This window comes from Pseudonaja textilis, chromosome 5 (assembly GCF_049901715.1).
Source record: "Pseudonaja textilis isolate UNSWEBS1 chromosome 5, rPseTex1.2, whole genome shotgun sequence".
NCBI lineage: Eukaryota > Metazoa > Chordata > Lepidosauria > Squamata > Elapidae > Pseudonaja > Pseudonaja textilis.
In genome coordinates, this window is record NC_141994.1 from 22094568 (window position 1) to 22121973 (window position 27406).

The 27406-nt window shown below is 42.6% G+C and overlaps 1 protein-coding gene across 2 annotated transcripts; it reads right to left on the reverse strand.

Moving 5' to 3' along the window:
• Nucleotides 1-26346, reverse strand: DNAJC2 (DnaJ heat shock protein family (Hsp40) member C2). 2 transcript variants are annotated; one of them, XR_003374150.2, is made up of 17 exons: nt 26184-26342; nt 23736-23926; nt 23244-23319; nt 21316-21414; nt 18227-18368; nt 15995-16075; nt 15039-15104; nt 11913-12004; nt 11696-11817; nt 10106-10255; nt 9338-9426; nt 9177-9246; nt 5798-5982; nt 4293-4407; nt 2876-2983; nt 2080-2234; nt 1-145 (listed from the first exon to the last, which is right to left on the reverse strand). XR_003374150.2 is itself a non-coding variant. In XM_026701686.2 (17 exons), exons 1-17 carry the CDS (start codon nt 26239-26241, stop codon nt 71-73), a joined length of 1860 nt encoding a protein of 619 aa, XP_026557471.1. In that variant the 5' UTR covers nt 26242-26346; the 3' UTR covers nt 1-70. The 2 variants fall into 2 exon arrangements, 1 of the variants encoding a protein (XP_026557471.1); XM_026701686.2 differs by having other exon boundaries at nt 4307-4407; nt 26184-26346.
• Between the last annotated feature and the right edge of the window lie 1060 nt (nt 26347-27406).

Genomic DNA, 27406 nt, shown 5'->3' on the forward strand with positions numbered 1-27406 from the left:
TTCTGCATTTGTATTTTTTTTCTTTTATTACAAAACAAAAACACACACTAGGATTGTCACGGGAGAAATCTCATTTCTTAGTTTTAGCAGCGTTCACCACTTGCTCTTGGGCGGCTTTTTTGGCTTTGACCATTTCCACAAGCTCCTAGAGAGAAAGAAAGAATTAACAGAATTTGGCCATTTAAAAGAAAAAGTTATCCAGGAAAGACTCCTCAGCACAGGGTTCCCCAGCTCCTGGGCTGGGGCCTACTCGGAACCAGGCTGCACGAGAGGTGGCCCAAGTGCGCGCACAGCTCGACTCACATAAGTTGCAGGCCGGTGTACACACACCTGTGCCCACAGCTCAATTTGCAGCCCAGCTGCACACGTGTGTGTGCATTCACGCTGGCCCACGGCTCGTGCAGCCCGGATCCCCGTTGCACACCCCCCCCATTCCTCTAGCTGGGCCACCAAGCCACAAAAATTGGGGATTGCTCCCTTAGCAGATTATTTCTGGAGCAGCTGAAAAGAGCCTTAGCTATAAACACCGCATTAAGAGCAGTTGCAAGCAGTTGGCCAAATTCAACATTTGTCATTAGGTGCTAAGAAGGGCCTCTGTGGCTTGAGGCGTGGGGCTCTCAAAATCTGTTACGATTGGGGTGGGTGGGTAGAGGTTTATTTGCAAGAAAAGTAGGGTGGTAGATTACAATCCTGGGCCCACCATCTGGCAGATTTTGATGCAGTAATGTTGGATTAAGCTGCTCCTTTCAAAATTAAATAACAGGTATGTGTCCACTCATAAAATGTTTCTATGGTCTGTTTAGAGTCGCCAACAGAAAAGGAGGGGGGAGGAAAGGGGTTTGAAAGAGCAGTGCGGCATCTTGGAAAACAAAAGCATATTCCATACATAGTTTTTCAAAGATAGTAACTAGGTGACTGAAGTTTCTGCCGTGCAAAACTCTTAACTGGAGAGCATGATTGAGGACTTTTGAGTATGGATGTGTCCCATTGGAGAATATGAATTATGATACACCCAGAGGGGTGGGGGAAAACCAGGGTCAAGGGTGACAATGAATGGTGTATCTCAGAGTTGGCTACATCCAGACAGTGCCGGCATGTTTACTCCTAATAAATCATCTTTTTAAGTTTTGGAAGTTCGGCTCGAGACTCATGATTTAAATGGGGGCGACTGCCGGAATCCTAACAGCTAGCTGATTCTTAAGTATGTTTTTGACTTACCACCACAATTAAACTAGCAATTTCTGCTGCTGAGCGAGACATTTGTTAGTTTTTCCCTATTTTAGCACTGGTGTTAAGTGAATCATTGCTATTATCAAGGTGGTTAAGTGAATCTTGGCTTCCCTCATTGATTTTTGCTTCTGAGAAGGTCACAAAAGGGGATAACTTGACCCACCCCCTCCCCGGGATACTGTGACCGTCATAAATATGAACCATCTGAATTTTGATTACCTGGCCATGGGGGGATGCTGCAACAGTCGTAAGTGTGAAAAGCGACCATAAAGTCGCTTTTTCCCCAGTGCTGTTGTAACTTTGGCCACTAAATGAATGGTTGTAAGTTGAGGACTCTGCACTTCATGGATTTAAGCAAGTAATTGTCAACATTAATTCAAGACAAGAAAGCTAACAAAGATTGGACTTAGTTTAGATCCAGGTGATCCTTGAATTAGGACCACTCCTTCAGCACCTGTGCAAAAGTTATGGCACTGCTGAACGCAGAGATTTAAAACCGGTCCACAGAGTAACAACCTGTTGCAGTGCTGAATTGTACCATCATCATCATCATAATTTAACGACCGCATAATCCCTTGCGGGTGGAGTCTGAGCAACTGGAGCTAGCAGAGTGTTTTACTGGCCGGATGCCCTTCATGTCACCAATGCCGAGTTATATTCAGCAAACATATTCTTAGTGTGCCGAGAGAGAGAAATACCTGCCTCTTATCTAGGATGGAACTCACGGCCTCCTGATTGTGAGGCGAGAGCTCCACCGCACCGCACCACTCTGCAGTGCTGAATTGTATGTTAAGGTTTAATTCTTAAAACTAAAAAAAATAAAAATAAAATAAAGACAATTGGCTTTACCTTATATCGCTTCATGCAGTCTTTTTTAGACCGGCCTGGAACAGAGGCTGCTATCTTCTCCCATCTCTCAGGAGTATTCACTGGATACGTTTTTAGAGCCTGTTCTAAAAGTTTTTGCTCTTCTGTGGTCCACGGAGTGGCGTCTGTAAATGATACTGTGGAAAAAAACGAGAATGGGCTCCCAGCAGGAATTTCTTAGAAAATATTTTATTTAGTGCGAGGCTCCCAAATGGGTAGCTTTCTTTCCCCTCTAAATGCCTTTCTTGTTTTTAATAACTGCTTTCAAAACAAATGGGGTATTTTCCCCCCAAAGACTGTCCTATCCAGGGGGTGGGCTTCAAAAATCTTAGCAACGGGTTCTCTGCCCAGTTGCTGGGTGGGCATGGGCACAGTGGGCGTGGCCTAGTTGGCCGCCTGCACCACGGCGGGAAGGGAGGGGCGTTTTCGCCCTCTCCAGGCTCCCAAGGCTTTTCTTGACCTCTGGGAGGATGAAAACTCCTACCCCTTCCAGGCTCCGTTTTTTTGCCTTTCTGGGCCCCAGGGAAGCCTGGGAGTAAAAGTGCCCCTCAGGAGGCTTCCCCGAGGAGTCACATGGCCATGCCCACCTAGCCACGCCCACAAAACCGGTTGGTTAAAAAATTTGAACCAAAAGAAAATAAGACCCAGTCTTATTTATAAATTCTGTGTGTGCGCGTGTGTGTTAGTTCCAGTGTTTCCCCGAAAATAAGACCCAGTCTTATTTTCAGGGAAACACAGGTACTAAAACACACACACACACAAATTGTTCTCCATTTACCTTCAAAACGTTCTGATGGGGTAGCGCTGTCTGCTTGTGGTATGACCCCATGCTCTTTCTTAAATTTATCGAAAGCTTTCTTATTGATGTCGTCCTTTTGATGGGGATCTAACAATAAAGGAGAGATGTTAAAAGACAAATCAGCCACCGACGGAAGTTGCAGGAAATAAAACCTATTCATTCTTCATCAACTTTTTGATTCGGTAAAGATTTAGTCTATGATCAAATAATTCAAGCCTGGTAATAAAATATACGCATCCCCCCCCTTTTTTTATTTGGAAGTCTGAATTCTGGAAGGATTTTGTAATCCTCTTTAATAATGTCCCGATGAGCTTTTTTTTCCCCCCATGAAGATTGTTTTCAGGCTGCATAACTATGTTTACACAAATGACGTACTAGATTGTATGTCTACAATATTTTGTGTGTGTGTGTGTGGCAATTTGGGAATGAAAGTTGAGTGTGTTTAAAACAGGATTCCTTGGTTTCTCTATTCAAAAGGGAAAAGCTTAAAAACCCAGTTTAAGCATCGACCGGTTCTTTAAGAAAAAAAGGAATAATTTCAGGTCATTAAACACCAACTGTTTGATCGACTTTTTATTCTCTTCAAAGGCCACCAGATTACATTTCTTTGATAAATCTGTATCAATGGTGAAAATATCAGAGTGTTGCAATGGCCTACAGGTGGAGCTCTGGCCTCACAATCAGGAGGCTGTGAGTTCGAACCTAGGTAGAGGCAGATATTTCTCTCTCTGGGCACAATGTATCTGCTGAACAAAACTCCACACTGGTGACAGGAAGGGCAACCGGCCATTAAATGCTCTGCTAGTTCCATTCAGTTTCCCAGACTCCACCCCACAAGGGATTATGGGCGTTAAATGATGATGAATGGTTTAAAATATCTGAAGTGATTTGGTCTTCAGCATGAACAGCAGAAACGCTATTTAATATATTTTCTCGATGATACACATATTTAGTACCACACAGTGTGTTGCAAGTAAACCTCTTTAACCCAGAGGTTTTGTCTGGTGCATAATTACATTGTACCAAATATTTTACAATCACTGCATGCGCTAAAGTAAGTGCTTCTGAACCTCCATAAAATCTCATTTGGAATGAATGGCAATTCTGCTTTAACACTTCATCCCACTTGTTGCATAAAATTAAGGGGTTACTGAATGGATCAACAAGATTAAAAACTTTCATTCAAGCATTCAGACGTGATGTTCTATAATAGCACCCAGCACCCTCATCAGAGACCAAGTGAGAAAAGAGAGATGGTGAGTTTGAAGATTTCGTCCCCTCTGCTTCAGGAGATGGTAAATTTCCAGGGAAAGCCAGAAATGATTTTAAGCTTTGCAGAATGAACACTGAATTTAAAACAGAAGTAAATAAAATGAAGGCATTCCGACCATCTTACAAAGATAACGATACCAAGTTTCTGGAGGTTCTTTGCTTTACTGATAACGTCTTTCGCCATTCGTTTTATCCCTGTGGTAGAGTGCAAATTCATGTAATTGGCAATAACTTCCCATCTACGAAAAAGAAAACAAAAACATCCATAATCCAAAATTCTTTGCAGTTTTTTTGAATTAACTGTCATGCCCCTGGTGGAGACTGACTCTGAGGGAGAGGAAGAACAGCCAACAGGGAGTGGAAGTGTGGCTCCAGAGGTTGTGGAGGAGGCTGGGGAAGGGCAGAGGCCGGCTGGGCAGTCAGAGGAGGACCCAGGCCCATCCCCTCTCCATCCTAGGCACGCAGGGAGGAGAGGACAAGGGAGAGACATGGTCTACTAGGGAGGAGAGGGCCTTGATTCTCTTCATGGGCTGCAGCTGTGACAACTGGATAAGAGGACAGACATGCATATGGGCGAGTGCTGGAAATAAAGTGTGGAAATATCTCTAGTTTATTGTTCCTCTCTGAGTTTGGCGTCCTTCCCAGTGTGTGTTCTGATATCTGTGGATGTCTTCAAGCCCTTATCTTGCCTGGTTTGTGTTGTTTTTTACTCTTTATAATTTAAACGGCATTTCCTCCTTGTAACTGCTTGTGTGGGAGTTTTTTGTCTCCAGTCAAGGATATTTGGAGCTTGGAAACAAAGTGAAGGAATAAAAGGGGCTTCGCCTGTTTTTTGTGACTGTGTTTATTTTGTATCCCACCCTGGGTCATCACATTAACTTTACCAAAGACTGCAATGAAACACTTCCAATACTGGAAGTTTTTAAGAAGAGATTGGACAACCACTTGTTTGAAATGATATGGGATTTCCTGTCTGAGCAGAGGGTTGGACTAGAAGACCTCTAAGGTCCCTTCCAACTCTGCTAATTCTATTCTGTTCTAAATGCTGCCCCTCCTTTTTCTTAAAAAAAGCAAAATGTCTTCATTAACTTATGACTGTATAATGGAGCCTGCCCGTTAATTGTAAGTCGTGAGGGTCGTAAAACAGATCACCAACATAACCGACATAATATTACAACCTGTTTTTTGCAGGGGTCATTAAATGAACATAGCAGCTGTTTGCTAAAGGCTGGTTTTGCTGAAAATATAGTAAATAATGTGGGTTTTGGGGGCAAAAATGGCATAAAATGTGATTGTAGGACTGTAAGGTAAAGGTAAAGAGAGGTTGCCCAGGAAAGCTCCCCTGCGCATGCGTGCATGCCGCCCACCCAACAGCTGATTTTGGGGTATCTGGTGTGCATGTGTGGGGGCTGGGCATGTGTGGGAGACGCGCGGGCATACGCAGAGACGAGTGTGGCATGTGGGAGGGGTCTCGCGCACATGTGCAGGGGGCCTGGGCGGGTGCGCGCATTGCCTTTTGGGTGCTGGCACACGAGTACATATGCAATTTTCAGCCCGGAGCCCAAAAAGGTTAGGCACCACTGGCCTATATGGTTGTCGATAGAGGCTCAAAAATAAATATAGGCTTACCTTGAATTTGTCCCAGCAGGAAAGAGATTGACTGCTTTAATCAGCAATTGGAGGTCATCCTCAGACCAGTTCTTGCTGCCACTGACACTTCCGCTTGTGGACTTCTCGGAGCTCTTTGTGGCTTGCCGCATCCGAGCTTCTGCTTCTTCCTTCTCTCTCCTTACCTGTTCATTTACTTGTTCTATCTACATGGATGTAAACAAACACACCTCTCAACTGAATTACCAAAAAAACCAAAGCACTTTTTCTCCAACGATCGCAAGAACTACCGTCAGCCTCCAATTTATTTTGTTCCAATCAGTGCTGTGGGAGAAGAAGCCGACACAGAAAACGGACAGAAAGTCAAATGGAAGGACAATTTTGATTCCCACAAGGGATGAATGGCTGCAAAAGTTGATGCGGGTTAGCAGAGATGGCTAAACTGACTGCTTTGGTTAAAGAAAAGAACACAATTACTTTTGTTTTTACTTGGAAACCACTTCTGGACTTTCTGCTTGAGGTGAGGAAAAAATGAAATTTTGATTTTGGGTTTTACTGATTAGACAGATTTGTTGTTATAGACATACATGGCTAGTCTATATTACTATATAAAATATAGTAAATATATTAAATAAAAAGTAAATATACTAAATAAAAACCTGAGGTTTGATGCTATAACCTTATTCTACTGCACCAAAAAGTGTTGGAAATGAACATTTTTTTCCCTTTCTTTTTTCCTTCTGCCCTACACTTTTTTCTTCTCCTTTACCTCCCTTATTTTCCCATTATTGAATTTTGTACTTATATTGCATTTTGATAAACTGATAAATTTTCCACTACCCCCAGAAAACGGATAGAAAGTCAAGGAGGACTGTAAAATAATGATGAAAAGGTCTTGTTTAGTAAAGTACCTGACCTACGTGAGGTAAAAAAAATTCCCAAATCAATACAAAATTAGAAATTTTTAAGATGGTTCTACACTGGTATTTATTTGTTTTGTATCCAAGGGCTTAATCTTTTATTTGCTCAGTAGCTAAGTAGGTTTTTGTCACCTATTCTCTTCTGGGATTTTCTCTTCCATTTCTACAGAAATAGGCATAAAATTGTGCCTTCATCTATGCTCCATATTGTAAGAATGTCTAACAGTACTAATTCTGAATGAATTCCACTAGCTAGCTTATATTGGGGTGCAATGGAAAATAGCCATAACGCTGTAAGTAAGGATGTAGTCTTGGATACGCATCCACCAAATCAAAAGGCAGTATTGCAGGTTAATTCTGCCAACTGCCAGCAGTTCGATTCCCACTGGCTCATGGTTGACCCAGCCTCCCATCCTTCTGAGGTCAGTAAATTAAGGACCCAGATAGTTGGGGGCCATATGCAGCCAGCCTTCCTTCCTTCCCTCTTTCCTTCCTTCCTTCCTTCCTCCCTTATCCCCCTTCCTCATGCCACAGTGATTAGAAGGCGGTATTGCAGGCTGACTCAGCCCACCGCCAGGAGTTCGATCCTGTCTTGCTCAAGGTTTACTCAGCCTTCCATCTTCCTCAGGTTGGTAAAATGAGGACCCAGATTGTTGGAGGCAATGTGCTAGCTCTGAAAAATTGCTTAGAGAGCACTGTAAAGCACTGTGAAATGGTACATAAGTCTTAAGTGCTATTGCTACCTAGAAAATCAACACCAATGTTCTGTTCTGTGGCACAAAAGGCTAGACAAGAAAGCAGCAGCTCTATTGTTTTCTGTTATTTGTTGAGATGGCTGCCTTGGTAGTTTTGGGATTTTAGGAGGAAATGAAGTAATTACTTCCTTATTAAGTACAGAAATAAATGTGCCATCAGTTTTATGAACCTGGGGTTCACTGACACACATTTATAATCAAATATATGGTGTAATCACAAAAGTCTTATTGAAACTGAAAGTTTTCACTCCAATTTAATAGTGAACTGTACCTTGGTTTACACACAAATCAATCTATCATCTATCTATCTCTCTATCATCTATCTATCTATCTATCTATCTATCTATCTATCTATCTATCTATCTATCTATCTATCTATCTAAAACACATACACATCCAAGCCAGTAATCATTTTGTTACACTTATTTGCATCATGTAGTTTGATAAACAGATTCATCTGCATAACCGTTTCATGCTTTGATTGAATCATGCAGATTTCAAATTCCTTCTTCTTTTCCTGAACTAAAATGTTTTTTTTCCTAGTTTATTTTCTCTTCTGGGAATGCAGAAGTATTTTTTATTTTTTTGCAAATACGGTACTCCTCGACTTACAGCAGTTTATTTAGTGACTGTTCAAAGTCACAACGGCACTGAAAAAAGTGACTTAGGACTGTTTTTCACACTAACGATCATTGAGGCATCCCCACGGTCACACAATCCAAATTCAGACACGGCAACTGACTCATGTTTACGATGGTGGCAGTGTGCTGGAGGTCATGTGATCCCCTTTTGTGACCTGAGAAGCAAAGTCAATGGGGAAGCCAGATTCACTTAACAACGGTGGCACAAAAGGCCGTATAACATGGAACAAAATTGACTTAGTGTTTCTACTTAGCAGCAACAAATTTTGGGCTCAATTGTGGTCATATGTTGAGGACTATCTTTAAATCCCTATAGATTTCCCTTAGAAAAACATTTTTATTACGTTTAAATTCTAGTAAGATACGGCAGCTGCCATAAAGCAGTGTGCTGTTCCAATTTTGAGAGATGCCATTCTACAGGGGAATTTGCTTCTATCCTAACCTTGTTTTGGTTCGCCGGCAGGAGGTGCGGATGGCTGAGGTCTCTGACAGCGAGGACTCGGATGAGGGGCCTGCGTGTGATGCAGGGATGGGGCCAAGACTATCGGAGAGGAGGGTGCTGCCTTGGAGGTCATGGAGTCTGGCAGCAGTGACAAAGAGGGCCCCAGGGAGCCTGTGCCCAGTGTGCGTAGGGCTGTTCGAAGGAAAGATCAGCTGAAGCAGCAAGGGCAATTCGGGAGTAAGGCTGGAAGGTGATGTCCCCTCCCATAAGGGATAAAAGCCAGCCTTTGGGGTTGGCTTCTTTGCAGGAAGCAAAGACGTTCTTTCTACTCAGATTCCTCGCTGAAGCCCTGTTTACTCCGGTTTGTTTTTTGAAACTTCTAGCTTTGGATGTTTATCTGCAATTAGTTTTTTGTTCTTGGCAGCCTTTCGCAACCTTGAAAGGGCTTGCTCTCATCTGGGACAATTAGTTTTGAATGACTCTTGGCTGTGAATGCACAGAATTCCCAGCGCCGCATTAAAAAGGTTTGCTTTTTATATATACTTTGTGTTTGTTTGATCTGAACAAGGCTTGGGTCAGAACAGTTTTGCCCTACTTCTTCAATTTAATTTTTGTTTTACACGACAAAATATTCATATTTACCTGTTTTAATACCGCAGCCTTCCCTTCGTCCTTTGTGGTGGATGTAAGTGCTTCATTCAAGCACTGCAGACTAAAAATAAATCATTGAGCGACATTTCAGATCTACCGGTAGCAGAAAGCTGAAGGTCAGCAAACACAAAGTAGAGGTCAGGACTGCATACCTTGCCAGCTCTAGGCGATCGCAAAGCTTTTCTACTTCTTCCATCATCTTAACACTTTCTGCCTCATTGTCAGAAAAGTAATTCCAGTTCTGAAAATAGACCATCATATGTTTTATTTTCAGATTTAAGGGGGGGAAATTACATGCAACTGACATACAACATGCCTGACTATAACACAGACCTTAAGATGAGTTTCAATTTTCAGAAAGTATGGCTCGCACTTTTTACTTTTACCCTTACCTCTACTTTACTTTGAGCCATACTTTTACTCTGAGATAAAGTTGGGCAAGGATCCTTGAAGGTTTTAATTTTAATTTTAAATCAGGTTTGTTTTAAAATACCAATTGGGGTTTGAAATACTTGACTGGAATATTTTTTTAAATACTGATCGGAATTTTTTTTTTCTCCTCAGTGAATGAGCTCTGGATGTTCCATGATGTTTGTTCCATTGAAAAATTCTGTGAATCCTGATGTGTGATAGCCGTGATGGCTGAGAGGCCTACGCCATCACCCATAACCTAACTCCTACGGAGCATTGGATCAAAAACACTAGTTTTAAAGAATGGAGATTTTTATGGACCTCTGAATTCATAAATAGCTTTCCATAAAGGAAGGCTGTCTGTCTAAACCACAAACTCCTGAGAAGTGAACAAATACAAATGTCACCTCGCATTTCCCCAGGTTTATAAATTATAAGTGATATTTGAATATACTAGATGTTGGACTTGACTAAAACAAATAGATTTGACAAGGACAACAGCTATTTACCTTGCAGGTTGTTCGCAGTTTTTGCCTTTCCTTTTTAATCGCTTTCTTCTGTATGTCCTTCTCTTTCTTCATCAGCAAAGTCTGTTGCCTCGCTTCCTCCTCCTCCTTCTCCTTGGCCAGTCGCACCATTTCTAGTTCTGCTTGCCTTTGCTGAGAGACAAGAAAACTCGGGTGTCACCTTCTCTACATCAACTTAAAAGTCACAGTTCAGAGGGGAATTAGAATTGCTGTTTTTGACCGTAAGCACTTTGCCAATGAAAACAAATTTGGGAGGGCCCACGCGTGGCCCTCCCAAGCTTCGTTTTTGCTGGCAGAAGCACCACGAGTCGGTCCTTTCCCGGGCGGACCCGTGGACCAGTTTTAAACACCCTGCGTGCTAGATGCGGCCCTGGGCCTTGAGTTTGACACCCCTGGGTTAGATCCTGCTTTAGATATATTTTAAAACTTGACTCCAGAGGGTTATTCAGATTACAAATAAGCCTGGACACAGTCAGGGGTGAGTTTGCATATGGTGATAATGTCGATGGTTCCTAGCCCACGATCCAGAAATCGCTAGTGAATTGGGAGGGATGAGAAGACCGCGCGGGAGGGAAAGCCAAAAACAAGAAATGTTCAGGATATCCCCCGAAACTCTCAACGTTTTGACTTGTACACGCCCTAAATTGCAAACATCAGGGGAAATTCGTGCCGTTTCACTGATTTTATTTTTAAAATTGTAATTCTTTCTTTAATTTGGAGACATTGAGAATTGTAACGTATTCTGATGGCTGTTGCACTGTGGAAATCTTGTTTTGTGGATCGAACCCAATCATTGCTTGACATCACTTCTTGAATAATCCCAGCCATAAATGTGTAAACCAGTGTTGTGGTTCACCAGCAGCAGGTGCGGACGGCAGAAGTCTCTGACAAGCGAGGACGAAAGGGAACCAGTCAGAGAGTCTGGTGAGGACTCGGACGAGGGTCCTGCTTCTGACGCAGGGATGGGGCCAGGACTATCAGAGAGTGAGGTGCTGCCTTCAGAGCTTTTGGGGTCTGGCAGCAGTGATGCAGACGATCCTGGGGAGCCTGTGCCCAGTGAGCGTGTGCGCAGGGCTGCTCGAAGGAGAGAGCAGCTGAAGCAGCAAGGGCGACTCAGGAGTAAGGCTGGAAGGTGATGGCCCCTCCCATAAGGGATAAAAACAAGCCCTCGGGGATGTGCTCTTTGCAGGAAGCAAAGACGTTGAAGCCCTGTGAACTCTGGTTTGTTTTTGAAACTTCTGTCAGTTGATATTTATCAGTAATCAGACTTCTGTTCTTGGCAGCCTTTCACAACCTTGCTCGGACAATTAGGTTTAAATGACTCTTGACTGGGAATGCAAAGAATTCCCAGTGCCGCATTAAAAAAGGTTTACTTTTATACACAGTTTGTGTTTGTTTAATTTGAACAAGGCTTGGGTCAAAACAACCAGGATTTATTCTTTAACATGTCGCATGCATGCCACAATATGTGAAAGAGACCCCTGTGCCATTAAGCTACTAATACCCCAAGCCTATGCATGCGTTTTATGATCTTTTAAATGGTTTCAGCTTCACGTATAATTCAGAACTTACTCTTTCTTTTTCCTCTTGTTCTTTTCGTTTTGCTTCTACCTTTGCTTTCTTCTCGGCTTCTTTTTTTGCTCTTTCTTCCTCTTTGAACTTTTTTATTCTGGGATCACAACTGTACGAGTTATCTTAGAAAAAAAAGAAAATGTATATACACATAGGGCTGGCACAAAAGATGCCACTGAATGATCAGGTAGCCTGAGGATGTTGAGTTCATACTTACCAACTAAGGTCCTTATTCTATTCATCTCTTCTTTTTTCCTTAATGATCTACCAGCTCTGTTTTGTTTTTCAATCCATCTTCTTTCATCTCGACTGCAGGGAAAGACGGAAGCAAGCTCGGTTTTGCTTGGATACATTTGCAAAATAAGCCCTGGTCCTTAAAATGCTCCTAGGCCATTGTATGCAATAACATTTAAATCAGCTAGTTTTGCATGGGGTTTTCCATTTACAGAGTGCAGGATAGTCAGTACCTATTCTTCCAGAAAAATCTCTGGGTTTTGTCCTTCTTTTCTAAAAAATATAAATGATGACAGACATATACAGATAATCCTTGGCTTGAGGTCAGTTGTTAAGTGAGCATTTGAAGCAATGTGGTGGGATTCAAAATTTTTTTACTACCAGTTCTGTGGGCGTGGTTTGATGGGTGTTGTGTGACTTGGTGGATGTGGCTTGGTGGGCATGGCAGGGGAAGGATACTGTACAATCACCATTTCCTCCCCATTCCTGAGGGGAGATTACTGCAAAAGCCTCATTCCCTCCCCACCCCACCCCACTAACCTGCTTTCCAGCTCCTTTTTCCTGTGCAGGGCAACCAAAGAAGGCCCAGCCGATCGGCTGGGACTCAATGGGAGGCAGAGAAGAGATGGGGTTGGTGGGGCCAGTCAGAGGTGGGATTTGCCGGTTCTCCGAACTGCTCAAAATCTCCACTACTGGTTCTCCAGAACTGGTCAGAACTGGCTGAATACGACCTCTGATTTGAAGTTACACTGGTAGTTGAACTCCTCAGAGTTCCTTATCACTCCATTTCAAAGTTTCGACTGCCAATCTTGTTTGGGGTCATGTGATCGCATTTTGGAGACCTGGGAACCGGCTCGAATTATGGCCATTTGCAGCATCTTGTCATGTGACTGCAATTTGCGGTGGTGTTTTTTTTGCCGGAAACCAGGATTTACTTCAGATTTACTTCACCTTTTGGGTATAAGGGGCCCGAGATCAACCTTCCTATCTAATCAGTGGAATGGTTTATCTTCAGAAGTTGTGGGTACTCCAACATCGGAGGCTTTTAAGAAGAGACTAGACTGCCCCTTGTCTGAAATGGTGTTGGGTTTCCTTCCTGAGCAGGGGGTTGGAGTAGATGACCTCCAAGGTCCCTTCCAACTGTTATTCTGTAATTCTAAAATGAGACTATAGTTTCCTGCTTTCTAGCCTGGTGCCTTAATCGCTACACGAAACTGGCACTCAAAAACCATGATGTTGATGCTACTATAAGGACTGACACAAAAGCACTAATAATAAGAACAAAGCAACATTAATGTAATGTACAGTAATATGCAACAACACGAGTTTATTTTTTAAGTCCAGACATATTCCTAAATCAGGCTTCAATCCTCTTCATAGCTATGTATAGGTAAGTATACTGCTCAAAAAAATAAAGGGAACACTTAAACAACACAATGTAACTCCAAGTCAATCACACTTCTGTGAAATCAAACTGTCCACTTAGGTAGCAACACTGATTGACAATCAATTTCACATGCTGTTGTGCAAATGGAATAGACAACAGGTGGAAAGCAGAGGCAGTTAGCAAGACATCCCCAATAACAGAGTGGTTCTGCAGGTGGTGACCACAACCACTTCTCAGTTCCTATGCTTTCTGGCTGATGGTTTGGTCACTTTTGAATGCTGGTGGTGCTTTCACTCTAGTGGTAGCATGAGACGGAGTCTACAACCCACACAAGTGGCTCAGGTAGTGCAGCTCATCCAGAATGGCACATCAATGAGAGCTGTGGCAAGAAGGTTTCCTGTGTCTGTCAGAGTAGTGTCCAGAGCATGGAGGCGCTACCAGGAGACAGGCCTGGAGACGTGGAGGAGGCCGTAGGAGGGCAACAACCCAGTATCAGGACCGCTACTTCCGCCTTTGTGCAAGGAGGGACAGGAGGAGCACTGCCAGAGCCCTGCAGAATGACCTCCAGCGGGCCACAAATGTGCATGTGGCTGCTCAAATGGTCAGAAACAGACTCCATGAGGATGGTATGAGGGCCCGACGTCCACAGGTGGGGGTTGTACTTACAGCCCAACACCGTGCAGGACGTTTGGCATTTGCCAGAGAACACCAAGATTGGCAAATTCACCACTGGCGCCCTGTGCTCTTCACAGATGAAAGCAGGTTCACATTGAGCACATGTGATAGACGTGACAGGGTCTGGAGACACCGTGGAGAACATTCTGCTGCCTGCAACATCCTCCAGCATGACCAGTTTGGCAGTGGGTCAGTAATGGTGTGGGGTGGCATTTCTTTAGGGGGCCGCACAGCCCTCCATGTGCTCACCAGAGGTAGCCTGACTGCCATTAGGTACCAAGATGAGATCCTCAGACCCCTTGTGAGACCATATGCTGGTGCGGTTGGCCCTGGGTTCCTCCTAATGCAAGACAATGCTAGACCTCATGTGGCTGGAGTGTGTCAGCAGTTCCTGCAAGATGAAGGCATTGATGCTATGGACTGGCCCGCCCATTCCCCAGACCTGAATCCAATTGAGCACATCTGGGACATCATGTCTCACTCCATCCACCAATGCCACGTTGCACCACAGACTGTCCAGGAGTTGGGGGATGCTTTAGTCCAGGTGTGGGAGGAAATCCCTCAGGAGACCAACTGCCACCTCATCAGGAGCATGCCCAGGTGTTGTAGGGAGGTCATACAGGCACAAGGAGGCCACACACACTACTGAGCCTCATTTTGACTTGTTTTAAGGACATTACATCAAAGTTGGATAAGCCTGTAGTGTTTTTTTCCACTTTGATTTTGAGTGTAACTCCAAATTCAGACCTCCATGGGTTGCTAAATTTGATTTCCATTGATAATTTTTGTATGATTTTGTTGTCAGCACATTCAACTATGTAATGAACAAAGTATTTAATGAGAATATTTCATTCATTCAGATCTAGGATGTCTTATTTTTCTGTTCCCTTTATATTTTTGAGCAGTGTATTTTCCATTGAATTAAAAGGGATTTATTTCTGAGCAGAAAAATACAGGGCTGTCTAAAATTGGTGATACCCAGTATAACGTATGAACTTTTTATATAATAATAGTCATTTCTTTTGAAAAGCCCTTTCATTTACATACCATTCTGCTTTCTCTTTTTCTTCTTCATCCAAGTAAGAAAATTCTCGCCAAGAATCAAAGTTATACCTATTGCAGTATCATCAAGAGAAAAAGTCAATAAAACACAGGGGAAAATAACAGCACCTTAATATAATTTAAAAGCCTTTTTAATAGTCCATATTGTTAATATGTGAATTCCAACCAACCAGATTAGAAAGCATGAAATATCACTTTTATTCTTTTGAGTCTACTACATGGAAACACCATATCCAGCGAGAATCACAAGAATCATTAAACATGCAGAGTAATATTTTATACTGCCACATTTATTTTTGTCCTTTTAACATGTGTTTTATATAGCAGACTAAATATAGCATGACAGGGAGCAGGCTTTGACTATTTATGTACATCTATGGGTTAGTAAAAATAAAAGCCTGTTTTCCAAACCCAAAACTTAACATCACACACCTACATAGTAGATGTGCTTAACTCTGCTTAACTTTGCTTAAATATGTGTAGACTTTAATTTCCAGAATTCCCCTGCCAGCATCCTGACTGGAAGTTTTTAAGAAGAGACTGGATAAGCATTTGTCGGAAATGAAATATAGGGTTTCCTGCCTAAGCAGTGGGTTGGACTAGAAGACCTCCAAAGTCCCTTCCACCTCTGTTATTGTATTCTATTCTGTTCTATTCTATTCCTATTCTCCATTCCATATGTTCTATTCTACTATATTCTATTTTCCATTCCTTATTCTATTCTATTTCTATTTCCAATGTATAGTCTATGCTCTGGTGTCTGAAACTCAGTTGTATTTATGATAAGTTTATTTCAGGGAAGATGAGAGGAAAAAAAGAAATGAAACAGGTTAATTAAAAAAGCTAAAGACCACAATATTTTATATTCATTCCCAAGTTGCTTTTCCTATAGGCTTTATCTGTATGATCCTCATAAAATGAGGCAGAATTAATTCACTTACCAGAAAGAATAAAAGGCATCCACCTCATCAAAAGATGAGTTCATATCCCCAAGCTTAGGAACATTTTTCTTATTTGACCATCTGTAGCAAATTAGTAAACAAAGAAATTTTTTTTTTGCAGCAATCACATCTCCAGCATGGTTCTACACATCTAAGCATCTGCATTTTTGATTTTAGGGGGATTTCCAGTTCAGAATGGCTTCTAGGTGCTCACTAAGAGAGGATTTTTCCAAATGACCATCGGAGCTATTAGTATTCCCTATATTATTATTATTCACACGCTCTGATGCTAAGGAGTTCTACTCCCTCTCCCCACCTGAAAAGAAATCTGTTCCAAATGCAAAACACAAGCAGAGGAGTTTCAGTTTCACAGCACCAAGCAGCTTTAGTATAGAACAGTTGAGCTAAGCCACGCCCAGGCTCCTTGCTGTCTCCTTCTTGCTCACACAGCAAATACTGTTTCAGTTTCCAAACAGCCCTCAACTCTCTCACACACTGACATGACGCTAGCCAGATGAAAACCGATGGATTCTGGTAGGCAGAGACAAAATTTTCTCCCCTTATTTTCCTCCCCCCAAAACAGGCAAACCACTTGATAGGCTCCATATCTTCCTGGAGTCACCAGGTTATGCTGACAAAACCGTATCTTCGGGACCTTTCAAAAGAGCGCCAAAATGGGGGCCAATTTGATCTCCGCGGAGATGATGTTCCACAGGGAGGGAGCCTCCACAGAGAAGGCCCTTCTTCTTGGTACCACTAGACCAGGAGTGCCAAACTCGATCCCATTGAGGGCTGTTACCAGGTCCCTTGGGGGAGCCGGAAGGGCGTGGCCTGGTCATTGTGGCCAACTGGCACGGGACGGTCCCTCGCCGTCTCTGGGATGGCCCCGCGGGACAACTCTGGGCCTATCGTGAGCCGAATTCAGTCCGCAGGCCACATTTGTTTTATTTATTTATTTATTTTTATTTGTCGATTGCTTACAAGATAATAGGTATAAGTAAAAACATAGTTATGAATACATGGATACATATCAGAAAAATAAAAAAAATATTAAAAACACAATAGGGCAGGGATGGTAGGCACGTTGGTGCACTTATGCACGCTCTCTCATCTGCAGTAGATGGGACTTCCTTAAGAAAGGGGACCTGTAACATGTCCTGCCTCCCCACCCTGGTGGGTCAGGTGGATGCTGCATTCAGGAATTTAGGGCTAATTATAAGTTCCAGAAACGATGTAATACTTAAGGGAAAACCTCTGGGATGGAACTCATCCAGGCTTAGAAACCAGGTATTATTTGGGTGTAGTTCATCCCTGCCACGACAAAAGGCAGAAAGGACCATCCTGAAAGTGGAATACTCTATACTGGCATCTGTTGCAGGAAGCAAATCACAACTACTACAATCATTTGTCGGGAATGGTATAGGGCAGTGGTGGCTAACCTTTTTGGGCTCCTGTGACAAAAATTGTGTGCGCGCTTGCATGCTCCACTTGCATGCCAGCACCAGAAGGCAATCTGCACCCCCCACGCATGCGTGCACAATCCTCCACCACCTTTACCTGAACTGTGCCCCACAGCGGATTTTCAACCAGTTCGAGGCCTTTTTTGGCCTCCCAGAGGCTTGAGGAAGGCTTCTGCAGGCTGAAAACTAGGCCTGTTTCGTCACTTCCGGTATTGTCAGAAAAACAGGAAGTGATGATACGGGGCTAGTTTTTGGCTTGCAAAGCCTGCAGAAAGCCTTCCTCAAGCCTCTGAGAGGCCGAAAAAGGCCTCAAATCCCCCCCAAATCAGCAGTGAGGTAAGTTTGCCTACAGCTCGCGTGCCAGCACAAATGGCTCTGCATGCCACCTGTGGCATGCGTGCCATACATTCGCCATCACAGGTATAGGGTCTTCTAGCTTGGACTAGAAGACCTCCAAGGTCTCTTCCAACTCTGATATTCAACATTTTTGTATCTACAATCCAGGCAAAGCAATGAAACTGCTTCAGTGTCATCCAGAGACACCCGTATGTACAGACGAGTGAATTGGTTTACACTCAAGTATATTTTCCTGCCAATCTGCAAACACAATGGTAGGAACTCGACAGTTCTGATTTTCGTCCCCACTAAGCAGACATTCAAGGAAATCCAATGATGGTGTGAAAAGATTGGAAATACAAAGGCAGAATAATGCCCAGATGGGGGAAGGAGGATTTCTGAAGGTCAAACAAAACAAAACAAAACAAGGGCTTACCTGGCATTTCTTTCAAAAACAGGTGCAAACACCTCGAAGAAGTTTTCCTTGGCTTCGCTTTTAGAAGGAACGGTGTTGTCAAAAGTAGGGTCTATGCTGTTAAATGCTCTTCTCTTCATAGGGTCTGATAACGTTTCATAGGCTGGAAGGTGAAATCAGGCAGCTTTAATTTATTAAACGGATAGTGTTTCAATGCATGGGGGCATGATGACCTGTGGCATGGCACAAAGGCAACACAGTCACATAAGTAAGAAAAGTCCCTTTAATACCTCCAACTTTGCTCCCAGTGTCCAGTTACCTTCGGCTGGAGAAAAAACTCTCCAAAGATCAGTCTTTAAGTGGAGGAAATTCAGTCCGAAAACATATAAACTGTAGATAAAAATCCACACAAATCACGCTGCAGCAATTAACTGGATAGGGCAGGATAAGGAATTGCAGACTCCAAAGGCAGACAAAACACACACAGTTGGGAAGATGCCAGGAACCCAGATGAGCCTCGACCATAAAGGATAACTCATGATTTGCTTCCCACAAGTTGCTGTGCGCAACCTCCCTTTTTAAACACTGTGTTCCCAGCTGCAGAGAAAGAAGGGAATCAGGGCCTTTTCCTCCCTCGTAAGCCATGCTACCCACATTGCTCCCTTCTCCGTTCCTCCCTGCGTGCCCTAGGATGAAGAGTGGGTGGGCCTGGATCTTCCTCTGAATTCCCTCTGCCTTGCTCTACCTCTCTCCTGCTCTGCCCAGCTGGACTTTGCCCTTCCCAGTTTCTTCCACAGCCAACAGTGTCACACTCCCACTCCCTGTCAGCTGCTTGGCTTCCCCCTTGGAATCAGATTCTGACAGGGGCATGACTGGGGTGGGGTGGGGTGGGGTGGTGAGAAACAGAATTCAATTCCTCATTTCACTTATGGACAAGTCATTTTTCTGGCTTTTTCCGGTTTAACATTTTTATTCAGTTATAAGATAAAATAAAATGCAAAATACAAAAGTAAATAGGAAAATGGTGTGGAGGAAGAGAAATGAGGAAGTATAAGAAGATGAAACCAGAACTTTTTCTTTTGGGTGTAATGGAAAAAGAATTGGGAAAGATGTTCTTTGGAACTTTGTTACTATATATATTGATAGCAACAAGACTATTATAGACTGATGAAGTTGGCTGAAATGGCAAAATTGACTATTTTGATTAAAGAAAAGAAACATAAGTACTTTAGTTTCAACATGGAAACTGCTTCTGAACTCTGTGCTTGAAATGGAGAAGAATGAAACTTTGATTTGAGGCTTTCCCCATTGGATTGATAGATCTTGATAGAAATGGCTTCTTCATATTATTATGTAAAAACAAAAAGTCGTGGTTTGATATTATTGCCTTATTTGATTGCAACAGAGAGAGTCAGAAGTCAATGCTTCTTTTTCTTTTCTTTTCTTATCCTTCCTCACTTTTCTGGCCTTTTAAAGAAAATAGCTGACCTAGAATTAGTAGGCTCAAATGAACACCCATCTTAATCCCCCAAATTCAGGTATTTGAGAACTATAAGGTAACAGTTCTCAAAATACCTGCGAATCAATACAGGTAGTCTTGATTTAGGACAACTGAGCCCCTGGATTTTTATTGCTAAGCAAGCCAATTGTTCAGTGAGTTTGTCCTTATTTTACGACTTGCCTTGCCATAGTTCAAAGGTCTCCAAACTTGGCAACTTTAAGACTTGTGGACTTCAACTCCCAGAATTCTCCAGCCAGTAAATCTGGCTTCCCTGTTAACTTTGTCAGAAGGTTGCAAAAGAAAAAAAAGAGAGAGATCACGTGACCCCTGGGGTTATTGCAACCATCATAAATCCATTCCCATTGCCAATCGTCTGAATTTCGATCACGGGACCATGAAAGTGCCGTTACGGTTTTAAGTGTGAGAAAGCGTTCATAAGTCACTTTTTTCAGCTCCATTGTAACTCTGAACAGTCACCACACAAATGGTTGCACAAGAATTTCACAACGAATTTCACTGCCAAGGTCCAAGTACAGCACACCAGTGGTGGTATTCTACCAGTTTGGCTGAACCGGTAGCTCCAAGGATCGTCTGTGAGCCAACCGGTTCACTCCAACGATCAGCTGCTGGGCCCTCCCATTTGCCCTGGCTCAATACTGACCATTATTTCCTGCTTTTTCAACCTCAGCTGCTTCGCGCGGCATGGCCAATTGCCACGTCAGCTGTTTAACACACAGGGAGAGTGCAGGATTGCAGAAGGTCAGTAGCAAACCCTCTGTGTGCACGCAAAGTGCATGCTCACCGAACCTGTTGTTACACCCGTTGAATCATACCCCTGAGCCACGCCCAACAAGCCACGCCTACAGACCCAGTAGTAAAAAATTTTGAATCCCATACTTATTCTCTCCCATGCCTGTGATAACTCACTCTTGGACATATTTATCCTGATCAATTGCTTCCTAGTTTTTTGTAATGCAAGTTGTATCCCCAGACTGTTTTCACAAGAGAGAGAAAGAAAGAAAGAAAGAAAGAAAGAAAGAAAGAAAGAAAGAAAGAAAGAAAGAAAGAAAGAAAGAAAGAAAGAAAGAAAGAGGGAGGGAGGGAGGGAGGGAGGGAGGGAGGGAGGGAGGGAGGAAGGAAGGAAGGAAGGAAGGAAGGAAGGAAGGAAGGAAGGAAGGAAGGAAAAGGAAATTTCTTCTGTTTACATTGTATCAAGGAGAAGAATTCAGAATGACTGCTGCACTTGGTTGCCATATTCTTGCTGTTCCTTTGGGGACTCTGTAGCATCATACAACTGGTGTATGTATGTCTATACTATGTGTATTGCTCAGGGAAATTAAATATGGTGGGTCTGAGGGGCAGAATCAATCAACTGGAGCACTTGGAAGAAATAAGGAAATGTAACTCAGCTGCTTAGAGCAGAACATAAAAGTCAAAAAGGAAGCGCAGACAGTAAAAATTATTATGGCCCCTTCTGGGCCACTCAGAAGGCCAAGGCTGGGCATGAAAAATGATCAGCTGATTAACGCAACTTAATTTACATTTATGTTATATTTGGTACAATAAGACAACTTAGTTTATATTTAGTGCTACCCTTGCTGGTTCTTACCTTTTGTAATACAGGTAAAATAATCATTGTCACCTTCACCTATTTGTTCTCCTGCTGCTTTCCGTTTGTCAGGGTGGTGCTTCAAAACCATGGCTTTGTCTATGGATTAAGGAAAATAAAATCAAGTACAGCCCATTACACATTATCTCACACAATCTTTCACACAAGGAAGAGTGAGGAAACATTCCAGAATGACAATTGTCTACATATGTGAGGATGTTGCTGTCTTTAAAAACAAAGCAATGTAGAATTATCCACATGGTGTCTTTATTTTTGTTTCTTTTTGCCTGTGCATCTCACACCTTCTTTTCCCTGCTCCTTTTCCTTCCCTTCATTTCCTATTTCTGTTTTTCTTTGTATTTTATATAATTAAACAAATAAGATAATTGTCTATATATGTGATGTAGCCGTTTTTAAAAGAAGTAAAGCAATGTAGAATTATCCTTATTTATTTTTCTAAAGTAAACCAAATTACAGGAAAATAACATACATGTTTAAGATACAAACAACCTTTTGAAGAGCAGCGAAGATCAGTAGTTTCTTGTTACTAAGCAACTCTGGTTTGTTAATTTTAACCCCATTTCTTCATTCTATTATAAACTGCTCAATAGTTTTAGAAAAGGAGCAGCCTAAAAACCAAAGTAATTAAAAGAACTCACCACACATATTAAACTAAATTGTTACTATTAATGATTCATTAAACTCTAATACCTGGCCTAAAGAAAAATGTATTTTCTTGTGGATGGCAATCTACATAGGCCAAAAATTGAGATGACATGAATCATTTCTAGAAGGAACTAATAAATACATTTTGAGTTTGGACTCTATATAATTCCAAATTTGAAGATGCAGAATGACATAAAACTTTTATTAACTTTAGGTTCTGAATAAAAATGCAAAGACATGATCCCAAAAGAGGGACAACTCATGAAAATTACAACTGGACTCAGCAGAGATATATATGACTTCTGTATTGTTTTTGGTTACAACAAGTTTTAATGTCAGATGTTTTAGATTAAATTCAAGCCTCTATTAAATACATTTTACTGCTTTTCTCTAATGTTATGAGTTAGCTATTCTGACTCCTCCATTACCATCTTATAGCAGGGTTTATAGATATTTCCCAGCATCAGTCCTTTTATGTATATTTGGAAGCTACCCAACTTTCTTGCAGAGCAACTTTTAAGCTAAGAACAGAATCTTATGGCTCATGAATGTTACCCCAGGTAACATTCATGGATATCATCTTGTTGAGGAGGGTAAGACTAGTCGAAGGGAGGACGTTAAATTGTCCCCTTGTCCCACTCTTACCTTGCAACCTATGAGTGATTGTGATGTGACAAACATTTCAACTTTGAGAGAAATACCGTGTTTCCCTGAAAATAAGACCCTGTCTTATATTTTTTGCCACCAAAAAAGGCACCAGGTCTTATTTTCGGGGGAAGTCATCCATTGACTAACCTCACTTGAACGCATTGCATCCTTTTCGCTGTCAGAGGCCCTCAGGAACTTCTTATGTGGCTGACAAGGCTTTCCTGAAGGCCTCTGCAGCTGATAATAGAGCTCCGGATTGATCCAGAGCTTTGCTATCAGCTACAGAGGCCTTCGGGAAAGCCTTGCCGGCCTTGCTTGCTGCAGAAGAAATGGTCAGGAAGGCAGGTGTCGGAGTGTGTGAGACCTGGCTACAACTATCCAAAGGTAAGTAAGTATGGCAGCTTCACCCCACCATCCCCTCCCTAGCTTAATTTTTACCTGTCCACTCTGGCATGGGCAGGATCTTAATTAGGGCTTCTTTTGAGGGTAGGGCTTATTTTCGGCGCAGTGTAAAAATCAAGCTAGGACTTACTTTCAGGGTAGGTCATATTTTCGAGGGGAAACAGGGTAATTTTATTATTTTACCATTTTTCATGAACGCTTGGTGAACTTACGAGCTGCTTTGATCTGTTTCTGAGACGCCTTGTATCTTAACTGTCCCAATCCAAGAACTGAATAGTGATCCTGATTCTGGGTAGGAAAAACAAAACACGAATATTTATAGCAACCCCCGGTTAATAACAACAGAAACTATAACATGAAGAAATTATATCCTTCCCCCCCAACCCAGCTCCTGTAGTCTCTCCCTTTTCTCGTTGTCTGACTTGTCACTACTGCAGTTATTGCATTTTGCTTAGCACAGGTAGACTTGCAACAGTTTGTGGAGTGGTCGTTTGAAGTTACAACGGCCCTGGGGGAAAAAAAAGATTTACAACCATTTTTCACATGACTGTTGCAACATCTCCATGGTTATGAGATCAACATTCAGAGGCTTGGCAAGTGACTCATATTTCATATGATGGTTGCAGTGTCCCAGAGTCAGGTGATTGGTGACCTTCTGACAAGCACAAAGGACATGCATAATCGCGCAACATTAATTTATGTACCTTCCAATCTTTGGGATCCAGAGTTTTTAACATGGGAAATTCTTCCAATTGTAATTCTTCATCTCCCGACTCTTCAGAGAGTTCTTTCTCGTCTTCTAATTCTTGGAAAGAGGCAGAAACATGTATGTTTCTCCTCCGCACGAAGGCTTCAAACCATCTTCCCACAGGCTCGACTTGGCAGAGCACGGAAGCTGTGAGGACAAGCATTAGAGCAAAGCTAAATGCGTTATGCATCCACAAACGCAGAGGTCATCTCCATCAGATGGCATTAGCATGTCGCAATTTCATTCGTGAGCACCCGGATGCCCTATCATTAAAACGAGAGAGAGCCAGTCTGGTGTACGGGTTAAGGCACCAGGCTAGAAACTGGGAGACGGTGATTTCTAGTTCTGCCTTAGGTATGAAAACTGACTGGTTGATTTGGGGCCAATCACCTGGAGACTCAAGAGTTCTAGTCCCACCTTAGGTGTGAAAGCCTGCTGGGTGACTTCAGGCCAATCACCAGGACACTGAGAGGTCTAGTCCCACCTTAGGCATGGAAGCCAACTGGTTGATTTTGGGCCAATCACAAGGAGGCTGAGAGTTCTAGTCCCTCCCTAGGCATGAAAACTGGCTGGTTGATTTGGGGCCAATTACCAGGAGACTGAGAGTTCTAGTCCTGCCTTAGCCAAGAAAGCCAGCTGGGTGACTTTGGGCCAGTCCCTCTCTCTTAGGCCATCCCATCTCATAGGATTGCTGTTGTGGGGAAAATATGGGGAAGAAGGTATGTTCAATGCTGTGAATTAATAATTTCAGATCGATATATAAATGGGAAGACTTCATATGTACAGAAGCCAAACGGGCAACTTTGGTGTACTCATATTCTTTCAACTTTAGACTGAGAAGCTAAAAAGCACCCAATAATAAATTATTGCAAAACCATTTCCCACAGTGTTGTCAAGAAAACTGTTTATGTAGTTACCAGAATCAAGACTGAAATAAAGGACACATAAAACAACAGTTAAAACTGAGTAAACCACAAAAATAGCCAGAAAAGTATATCCTTTTGTTAATCTATGACCAAGAAAAAAATCTATATAAACATTTATAATCAGAGTTCCTTAGAAATGAGTAAAATTCATTTCCTGAAAATACTTTTATCTGAGCAACAATAGATGTCTGCAGAATTAAAGGATGAAACAAAGTCATTTTTCCCTGACAGATGAAAAAAAATCCATATTGTCTTTTTTTTCTAGTCCAGGGGTCACCAACCTTTTGGACCTCAGGGACCACCAAACTCATCATTTTAAATCCCATGGACCAGAAAACCCCCCAAAAAGTCTGCAGGAAAATTCCCCAGAGACAGAGAGACAGAGAGAGAGAGAGGGAGGGAGGGAGATAAATGACAGGTGATATAGATGATACATGTGATGTAGTTATACAGACAGAAATATACATTTGATAAACAGATGAGATAGATGAAAGATAGAGCTAGATATAGATGATAGATAGATAGATAGATAGATAGATAGATAGATAGATAGATAGATAGATAGATAGATAGATAGAAAGAAGATAGAATTTGTGACAGATTGAGATGATAGATAAGATAGGTAGGTAGATGATAGATAAATAGTCAGACAGACAGATTAGGTAGGTAGGTAGGTAGATAAGATAAAGAATATAGTGACAGATTGAGATGATAGATAAAATAGGTAGATGACAGATAGATAGATAGATAGATAGATAGATAGATAGATAGATAGATAGATAGATAGATAGATAGAGGATAGAATTTGTGACAGATTATGATGGATAAGATGGGTAGGTAGATGATAGATAAATACAGACAGACAGATTAGGTAGGTAGGTAGATAGATAGATAAGATAGATGATAAAGAATATAGTGACAGATTGAGATGATAGATACAATAGGTATAGATAGATAGATAGATAGATAGATAGATAGATAGATAGATAGATAGATAGATAGATGGATGGATGGATGGATGGATGGACGGACAGACAGATTAGGTAGGTAGGTAGGTAGCCAGACAGAAAGGCAGATAAACAGACAAATGTATTAATAATATCAGTGGGGAAGGGCTGCTCAGCACCTTCTTCCCAATGGATTTCCCCCTGGTCTCCTATCCATCTCCAAGCAAGGCCAGCTTAAGGCTTCCTCAACTGTAGAGCGCCCCCCAATTCAACAGGGTGGAATTCAACAGCAGACAAGGAGAGGAGGAGGGAAGCATCTCCCGGCCATCTCTGGGGCAGTCCCAGGGACCCCCTACCCGGAAGACCCGACGCTGCCGAGAAGGCCCCCCCGACACCTTTCCCCTCCGCCCTCCTAGAGCCAAGGCTGCGCGGAGGGCATCCCCGGTTCTAACCAAAGGGTCGCCCCCCGACCACCCTTTGCCCCGGCGTCTCCCGCTCCGTGAGCGCCCTGCGGGCGGAGGCGGCACGTACCGGCCGACAAGGCTCTGGTGACGACGGTAGCCTGGCCTTCGGGCGCCCCGCGAAGCATCTCGACCGGCGGCGTCGGCGCTGGCTGGGCTGGCCGGGATCGTTCGGCCCTGCCCGCGGGTTGCCAGGTGCCGGCGCGTGGAAGGGCCCGGGCAGTGCTTCCGGGTCATAAGGTCAGCGCGGCTTTCTCTCCCCAACCCCGCCTCCCTTCTTTCCTGGGAGGAACAGCTGAGGGCAGGCGAGGTCACGGGTGGGGAGGGGAGAAGGTTTATGGTGGAGGGAAGTTTGCAAGAAAGTGGTCTCTCATTCTTCCTTCCTGTCTCTCTGTATATGTATCTTACTCTCTATTTTTTTCTCTTTCTATTTTTCTTTCTATTTTTCTCTCTATTTTTTCTTTCCTTCTTTCTCCCCCCCCTCTGTAAATATATCTCTTTCTCTCCATTTGTCTTTTTTTCTATTTCATTTTCTATTTCATTCTTTCCTCCTTCCTTTCTTTCTTTCCCAGTGTGTGTGTTTGTGTTTGTGTGTGTAAAATCTTTTCCCTTTCCTTTCCTTTCTCTTTTTCTTTCTTTCACTCAATTTCCTTCTCTCCTTCTCTCCCTCCCTCTGTGTGTGTGTGTGTGTATACATACACACACACACACAAATCTTTCTCTTTTCTTTATTTTACTTTATTTCACCCTATTTCTTTTTCTATTTCCTTCTCTCTCTCTTTCCCTCCCTTCCTCTCTCCCTTCCTCTCTCTCTCTCTCTCTCTCTTCCCTTTTCTCTTTCTATTTTTTTCACTATTTCTTTTTCTATTTCTTTCTTTCCTTCTCTCCCTCCCCCTCTCTATATAATTTCTTTCTTTCTCTCTTTCTTTCTCTTTCTCTCTCCCTCTCTCTCTCTTTCTCTCTCTCTCTCTCTCTGTCTCTCTCCCGCTTTCCCTGCTGGAAGATTTTGGGTCTCAATGGGATGAGATGGAGGCAGAAGAAAAGTGAAAGGGGGGGAAAAGGTGAAAGGAAAAAAACACACTAAGAAGGCAGGACAAACTCTCCTCTCATATCTTGACATCCTGGGTTGGAAGTAGTCGGGCATGACCTGGATTTGAACCCCAGCCCGAGAAGGGTAGCTGCCTGCTTAATGCTTTTAACAGCCCACAAAGTTGCTTTATGGAGCATCTCAACTCTGTTCTCTTGGAAGGGAGCCTTATTTGCCCATTCCCATCCATCTGGTCATAGATAACC

Bases quoted from the DNA above. Each gene is read 5' to 3' on its own strand.
- DNAJC2 (XM_026701686.2), bottom strand. From the start codon at position 26,241: ATGCTTCGCGGGGCGCCCGAAGGCCAGGCTACCGTCGTCACCAGAGCC. The intron at 5,983-9,176 runs GTAAATATGAAT...ACATCCATGTAG, and splicing joins AGGCTGCGGTATTAAAACAG to ATAGAACAAGTAAATGAACA. The intron at 4,408-5,797 runs GTAAGCCTATAT...TCTTTTTCGTAG, and splicing joins CCTGCTGGGACAAATTCAAG to ATGGGAAGTTATTGCCAATT.